The 8,154-nt window shown below is 42.8% G+C and overlaps 1 protein-coding gene across 3 annotated transcripts; it reads right to left on the bottom strand.

The window, feature by feature from the left end:
* Positions 1-249: 249 nt before the first annotated feature.
* Positions 250-7,841, bottom strand: suds3 (SDS3 homolog, SIN3A corepressor complex component). 3 transcript variants are annotated; one of them, XM_079161158.1, is made up of 12 exons: positions 7,666-7,841; positions 6,010-6,079; positions 5,833-5,888; positions 5,333-5,404; positions 4,610-4,629; positions 4,364-4,520; positions 4,026-4,121; positions 3,782-3,843; positions 3,653-3,674; positions 2,886-3,009; positions 1,961-2,045; positions 250-1,121 (listed from the first exon to the last, which is right to left on the bottom strand). In XM_079161158.1, exons 1-12 carry the CDS (start codon positions 7,775-7,777, stop codon positions 1,023-1,025), a joined length of 975 nt encoding a protein of 324 aa, XP_079017284.1. In that variant the 5' UTR covers positions 7,778-7,841; the 3' UTR covers positions 250-1,022. The 3 variants fall into 3 exon arrangements, with proteins under 3 accessions (XP_079017284.1, XP_079017285.1, XP_079017286.1); XM_079161159.1 differs by having other exon boundaries at positions 2,886-2,991; XM_079161160.1 differs by lacking the exon at positions 7,666-7,841 and adding an exon at positions 6,901-6,964.
* Between the last annotated feature and the right edge of the window lie 313 nt (positions 7,842-8,154).

The following is an 8,154-nucleotide window of genomic DNA, read 5'->3' as shown; positions in this document are numbered from 1 at the left end:
CAATGGATCAAAGCTTGATGTGAAAGGGGTCGCTCCCCGGAGAATTACCGCCAGACTCGGAGAATTACCGCCAGACTTTCAGCTCGGTGTTTTGGTTTTCGGACTCACAACTGATTTCCAGGTTTTCAGCGTAAAAACAGCTCTAGAGATCTAACTGGTGATTGAACATGGTGTAACAACGACTACGATGAATGCTTCAATGGCAGCAAATAATTTCAGAAATATTAAAAGCAAATTCAATTCATAAAATGCAGAAAACATTTTAATAAAAATGTGAACACAGTACAAATCAAGAGCCAACTTGGCTCTCCACACGCAAATACAGTTGAACTCATCCAGATCGTTCGCATATGAAGAGGATCCCACAAAATAACACTTTTTCTTTTCAAAAAAACAAAAACAAAAAGTAGGGTTTTATACAGAGGACTTTTAAACATTTTTTTAGGACAAACCATCAGCAGCCATTTCTTGATGACAAAAAAGGCATCGTTTGAAAAATGACTTCCTGTTTACAGAAACTGTGAGTATTCGAGGGATTCATGGCAATCATCCGAACCTGCAGCAGCTACACATCTTTGTATCTCTCAGTGTTACTTTGTTACACGCCGCCAGCGAGATGCTTTGAAAGGCTCGGAGACTTGTTCTGTGGGTCAACATGAGGCTGTCGAAGAAAAATAACTTAATGGTGAACGTAAAGAGGACAGAACGGTGTGGAAAAGTCTTTCATGACCACTGACTGCCTTCTCACACGAGCCACATAGTGACAAACAATGCTGGAAAAACAGCCAGTTACCACTCGTGCTGTATTATCACCTGGTTTCTGTGGGGAAACGGATACAATCTGGTGAGATATTCTTGGCCACGGGCGTGTATGTTTGTGTAATGGGGGGTAGTGAATATGATGAAGAATAAGAGGCCACATGTGAGATGTAGCAAATAGGGAAACAGGGGATGAATGAGCGGGTGGATGGATGGATGGATGGATGGATGGATAAATGAACAGATGGGGGTTGGGTAATATTTCACGCAGCCGACCGTCGACGGATGACAAACGCTCCCCTCTGCAGCTGTCCCAGGTAGATCCTCATCTTTGTACTGTCGCTCGTCTTCCTCACCCAAATCTGCAGAACAAAGATCAGACGTTTAGGAACAAATGTATTCTAAAGTAAGCCGTCAATACAAACCACATCCAATACATTTGTATCAGAATGCTCCCTTCTCTAGTGATCTCTCCTCCTTAGTGATAGTCTTGTGTTGGTTCTTGAGGGAAATTAGCACTTGTCACTCATCAAACACGGAGAATAAATGTGTGGCTGGCATCTCTTCCCCTTCCAACCAGCCAACATATAAAGCTAGGGTTGGTACTCTGACAAAGCCATTTCCCCCCACATGATCATAATGAACGTAAACAACAAACGTGGCTATCGTTAGCACTCACAGCTGTCCGACTAGCAGTTTGTGGAAGATTTAAGGGGATGTGTAACGTGCACACGGGAAGAACACACGCAGGCAGGCAGGGAAAAAAAAATACATGTATTTGAAGATCGCTAACCCTAGTTTAAGATTTCCCATTGAATAACCAAAACTGACAAAGACAAATAAAAGTCAAACAGGAGGAACTAATTATTCCGCTCTGGATTGATACACATTTGGCTCCCTGGTGAGTGTTTACAGCAGCAGGAAGGTGTTTGTGTGATTGACTCAAAATAAACCCGTGTGAGTGTTCACGGTAATGAAGGAAGGTGTCACACAGCGCTACAGTGTGGCTCTTTAATGGCTTTAGCTCTATGGAGCTCTATGGCACAGATGAATACAATACATCAAGCTTCGGCGACACAGACAACACTTAGTTAAGAGGGATTTGTTGACAATAAGGAAAATATAGAGTTTCCCCCGCCCCATGTTTAACGCAGTAAAGCCAGTTCTATGTGCAACAGGAGTCAAATGAACTGAAACTCACCTCATTGGTGCCCACTGAGCTAATGACGCAGCTAATCTTTGTGTTGTCCTTTGACTCCAGATAGATGGCCTGGCTCTTGTGGTACCTGAACACAAAACAAAGACAGACAGGAGAGGGGTTCATTACACATCATTTTAGCCAGCTGAATAAACCACATTCCTCCTGAGATGGCACTAAATAGATAATTGGACTGGAAAGTCAAAACAAAAAGGTCTGTTGTTTTTTTTAATTTTAAATGGCTCCGAACTGTCAAGAGGACAGAAGCAACCCAGGGGAAGAGACTGAAGACCAAAGCGTTTGATCATTAAGGGCCCACTGAAGAATAATGACGCATGTGTCTCCCTGCGGCTCTCTCTGAAGGCTTCCCGGTGGCAGCGTCTTCTTCTTCTTCTTCTATAGCGAAGAATAAATGAGACTTTGCCCTGACAGAAAAGCGCACGTACTTCACAGCTCGCTCCTCTCAACTCCCTCCGCCTGTATGAGCAGCTAATAAGACCGAATGCTATTATTGTTACCCTTCTTCACGTGACCTTCTGTTCTGACACGCGTCTGACGCAGAGCTCTGCTCTCAAACAAAAAAGGTCACTGGAGCTGCGTCTGGTCAAGGATTTCCATTCTCTTCATCTCTGCATCGCAGCAGAGCAGACTCTAAAGCAGCCACCACCCTCTCTGAATATGTATATTTTTTATAGTGGCTTCAAGCACCGGCGCGTATTTGGTGGCTCCTGAAGAAATATCTCTTTCTGTAGCTTAGAACAAAAGCAGGCTGCCATCAAAGCGGTGTCTTCTGAAGACCGAGCAAACACCAAAAAGGCAGCAAACCCGTGGCTATGTGGCCATCTAGTGGTGGCACGAGCTGCAGTCCAGCTGTGTGGGGAAACAGTGTGATGAGATGTCTGTTCTGAGAGCGAAACTAGGAACTCACCATCTCTTGTCGTAGTAGAGCTTCCCCTCCTCGATGCGGGCCTCATAGCGCGGGGAGGGGCTCTCCATGGGAGCGGGGGGGACGCGCTCTGGAGACGAGGGCGACACTGGAGAGGGAGAAACGCCTGAGCATCGCCATGCAAAACACGTGTACAAGTTTAATGGTTGATGGAGTAGTTTTAGGACATTTTGGAAAATATTGTACGCTTATTTGATTTCTTGCTGAGACGAGACGATCGATACCACTTTCATTTCTGTCCATTTTAATATGAAGTTACAAGCAGCAGCCGGTTAGCTTAGCTTAGCATAAAGACTGGAACCAGGTGGGGCTGCCTCTCTGAGTCAATTAGTCGACTTATCTGTCGTTTTGGTCTTCGTCGAATAAGCTAATGCTTTCTCATTCTGAATGACATTTTTCCAAAATAATTGAGAAACCGAAGATTCAAAGTGGTGCTTTAAAACGTCATGTTGACTGTGTTACGGGGGATTATGGGATGAACTGTTTCTTGGCTGGGAGACTTGCTGAAGTCTCTGCTGGTTGCAGACGTCCAGATGTAGTTACCTTTGGACCAATCCAGCAGTTTCCTATGTTTCCAGTCTTGGTGCTAAGCTAAGCTAAGCTAACCAACAGCTGGCGAACAGACATGGGAGTACTGACGACTTTCTCATGGAACTCAGCAGAAACGGTAACGACCATTCATGTCCTGAACTACAGATCTCATTGTGCATTTCAAGTGGAAATTAAGCTGAAGGTGAGCGTTGACATACCCGGTCGTTTTGGTGATTTAAGCTGTAAAAGAGAGGGGGTGAACATTTTAGAAGACATAATTGGAAAAGAATACTAATCAGCTAATCAGCGGGGACATGCATAATATCAAGAGATTCGGCAACACTTACCTTATTAAGTGTTCTTAAATCTTCCATTATCTGGTCGTCCGATAACAAATAATTTAGCTGAGGTGTGAAGAGTTAAGGAAGCATTTTATAACACAACAAAGCTGCGAAATGTAGCCGAGCCGCTGATCTACCCTGGACTGAAACTAAATATCTCCCATCTTGAGGAAATACAAATGCTACCTGTACAAGTACTACTGAACACGTTGACCCTCACAGGTTCATCTAAAGTTTATGTGAAGGATATCTGGAGCAGGTTTTCTCCGTTTGTCAGGTATCGGGACCGGATCGTTGGGCCGTCTCCTCAGCTTCCGAGTCATGATCGGTTTTACCTCCATGGAGTCTGTGTATGAGCAAATAACGACAAACTCAGAGCCAACAATAACACACAGATAGTGTCAAACATTCTCAAAAACATCAACCATTGGAGTTTATGAAAAGCAAACGTCCGGCACAGACAATTCAAAAGGACCGACATCCTAAATGACTGCATCTGTCCTACTTTAAATCAGACGTCACATTCAAATGTGTGGAGAGAAAAACTCTCATTTCCACTTCCAGCAAGTCTGATTAATAATGTCTTACCGCCCGTCAGCTCCATTGTTAATTTCTCGTTCTCGATCATCTTCTTCTTCTCCTCCAACTCTGCAATTAGGTTTTCCTTCAGTTCAACCTTTTTATCGTCAAACTCCTTCACCGCTGCCTTCTTCTCCTTGATGTAGTTCCTCTCCACCTGCTCCGTCTGCAGCACGATGAGAGAAGGAAATGATGTTTCGTTTGTAAAACAGTTAATTCCATAGAAACTGCATCGGCAGGAAGAACTACACTCACCTCAAGTTGGAGAAACAGATCTGTAAAGAGGAAGAAAGAAATATCTTTAAACAAACAAAGTAATATTGACTGAGAGCATAGAATTCTGGCACACACAGCAAGCAAAGCAGCCAATGAGTCAACAACAACATGGTAACCAACATAATTAAAACAGTGAAATGGTGGACGAGGGATGGGTTGAGAGCAGAGAGAACAAAATGTGATCTGTAACTTTACTAAATGATGATGTCTGGGTAGACGCCGTGCTACTTCATTAATATTGCAATGTTTATCACACTTTGTTTTATTTCCCCTTACTGCAAATCAAAAATAAACAACTTCTATCCTCACTGTCTGGTTCAAGCCGACAGTGTGAGACGCTCACAACGACGTAAACTATGAACCCCTCTAATCTAAATATTTAGTCAAATATTTATTCAAACAAGATGGTTTCACTCTCAAAAAAAAGGGGGGAAGGCATTACTTTGAGAAAAACTACAGTCAACCACAACGTGTACATTAGTACTGCAATAATACTAAAACAACTTCCCTACGGTTTATAACACTTTGTTTATCCATAAGCTCTGGCATTTGGGAAAGTTTCCTTTTTCTATTTCACATCTGTTGATTTGTAGCACAGTTTATTACCAATGTTCTCCAAACAAAAATAAAGCAGGAGGCACATCAAAATTGTATCAATGCACCAGAAGCAAAGCACAGCGTGTTCCTTCTCTAAATACTCGCCTGCATTTCGGAGTCTCTCTTTGTACTGCTGGTCGAGCTTCTTCATCCTCTTCTGATATTCCTGCAGCGTACCTGCAAAGATCAAACACGAAGCTCTATAGAATCACAAATGTTGTGGTATTGTCTTATTATGGACTACGGTGTTCTTGCAGGGTGAGAGCCGGTAACTTCAGAAGTTGTTAAACACCAATATCGAGTTTGTTTCTTTGCAATACATCGGCAATATTTCTCGACAAGTCACCTGCAGGTTTTGGCATCCTGCACCTGCTGCTCTCATTACCCACCCACAGTCTAGACTAGACTTCACTGACATTGCACCTACATTTACAAAGAGCCCCACAACGTGTCACAGTTGGGATCTGTCCTGCAAAAACACCTGAATGAAACACCTAATGAAAATGAACGCCAGTGATCACTAAAATCCCATCCAGCAAAGTGAAGAGTAGCAGTCGACTCCTGACACACCTCAGATCTAAAGAAAAAAGATTCAAACTGATTACCTTCTTGTAATTGTTGCAACTGTCTTTTCAGAGAGGCCAGTTTGTCTTGGTACATTCTGCAAAGAAATAAACCAGAGTTAATATCACATACCATTCAAAACCCTCATATATATATATATATATATATATATATAATTAAAGTTAAACCAGCTAATCCAGGATTGTCAAAGCACTTACTGCTCTTTGATTTCAACATAGTCATCCTCGTCGTGCTTGGCAAGGTCTGTTTCACTGGCATCTTCCGTGTCTGGAAAAAAAGGTAACGACAGGACAAGAGTTGACTCAATATTCAAAAGGATTTCTCAACGAAACCCGATTTTTCTTGTTTCTAAAAGATAGTGCACGTGTGATCATTCCAGCATGCTGGTACCGCAAGATCATTGTGTAGTTTTTTTGTTTAGCTTTTCCACATTACAATCCTTTAATGCAATTAAGGGTAGTCCGCAGACAGACAGCAGACATCTGTGCCAATCAAAGGACGTGCGTGGCACCGGTAAAGTAATGGTGTAACACCGGTTGGTTAGGAATAGGACACCGGGTGGAAATCCAAACTTGCCACGGATGATGATGCATTATTTATTGTCGGATCGACAGCAGGACAAAAGCTAATGCTGGTAAATGTAATCAGACGACATTTAACATGATTCGCGACAGAAGTATAGCTGTTAATTTAGAGTATCACGCATTTGCCGCATGGTGGGATTAATCAGAAACGGTCCCCGGTGCTAACTTCGCACTGTCAGTCCAACAGCTAGCATGTTTAAGCTAGCTGTGATGTGGCAAACTTTGAGAGCCAAGTTTTATAAGCACCGGTTATAACCCAATATGGCAGACAGGCATTACCTTTAGAAACACACAAGAGAAGGGCACAAGGCCCCAGTCGCGTTAAAGCTGACCCAGCAAGCTTTCATTTTCGGTTAGCATTCGTGCGCTAGCTTGAGTTAGCTCGGTCTCGCTGTTACAAACAGTAATTCTAGCTCACGTTAGTAAAGGCACAACGGAACCGTCAACATGTCCGGAGGAGGAGAGGAAAAATAAGTCCAGCTGGAAGTCAGCAAACTAGCTAACCTTGTAGTGCTGTCATCGCCTTTGCTCTCCTCTGGTCTCTCTCTCTTTCACTGCTATCCGTCCGGTCTCATTGAATAGTGTGAAAAAGGGCAGTGCAGTGGACACACAGCACGCGCAGGGTTTCGCGTGCCGTGCCGTGTACCTGTCAATGCTCGAAGCTAACGTTACGTTAGCTTAGTTGGCTAATTTGACGCTATGTGGAATATAATTTGTCCAGATAGGCTGGGACATACCTACAGATAACTTTAAACGGAAAGAATTGAATTACACAACAACGTAAAGCCAACCTCCCGAATTAACGTGGTTAAATACACGCGTAACGTTAGTATTGACACGCTAAGCTAACGGTAGTTAGCTTGTAAACAAACGCGAGTTTGTTTATTATCGTTAACCGTTGGCTCAATTTTCTACCAGCGCTGGAAAACTCTTAACCAGTGTAAGCGGTTTAGCCAACGTTAGTTTGCACCACCTGCCCCTGAAATGTTTCTTGTTTGTCGGTAGTTGGCTAACTTGTTATGTAGCTTGCAAGCTAAGTGCGTGCGATTAAAGCTAGCTGTCTAGTTTTAGGAGACGGCTAATTTGATTTTGGAAGTGCAAAAAAAAAAACACTGTTCCAAGTCGAGTGTAATCTGTAGATCACGTCAAACGCGATGGTAAAAATAATTAAATTCACGCAATAATCGCGCGCTTCCGTTTCTTTTCACACAAGCGGACAGAGCCCCACTGTCAGGGAGCTTTTGGTCAATACGTTGAACGTATTTTTACCTTCTTCTGAGTCTCTTCCTCTGAAACTTCGGTCATCGTCGTCCTCCACGCTGTCAAGTTCTTCCTCGTCGTTGTAATAATCCACCATAGGCGATAGCAAAGTCGAAGCCATTTGTTCGCTTGGAAAATGTAAACAAACACAAAATTAACAATCGATTTGTGTTTTGCAGCTTGCTTGGAACATCGCCTACAAATGGCAGGACCCCCAAGTAACAAGCTGTCTGACCTTATGCCTGTATACAATGTCCAAAATATTAACGTTTAATATATAAAAAAACATCTTTAATTTGACTTTCCAAAGACTGAAAATCAGGATTTTGAGATAACGGATACTTTTCAATAATTACCTCGTTATCTTGATGTGCATTGCAATATAGAGTAAAACATTTGTTCAGGCATATTGCCGAACATCAGGGGTTGTGAGGTCTCTTTGTTTTGGCTCCCAATTTTCTCGCTATCCGTTTAGTTTTTCTACACTCGGAGGATCTG

The sequence above is a fragment of the Pholis gunnellus genome, assembly GCF_910591455.1.
Source record: "Pholis gunnellus genome assembly, chromosome: 6".
Classification (NCBI taxonomy): domain Eukaryota; kingdom Metazoa; phylum Chordata; class Actinopteri; order Perciformes; family Pholidae; genus Pholis; species Pholis gunnellus.
This window is presented reverse-complemented; position numbering and strand designations above follow the sequence as displayed.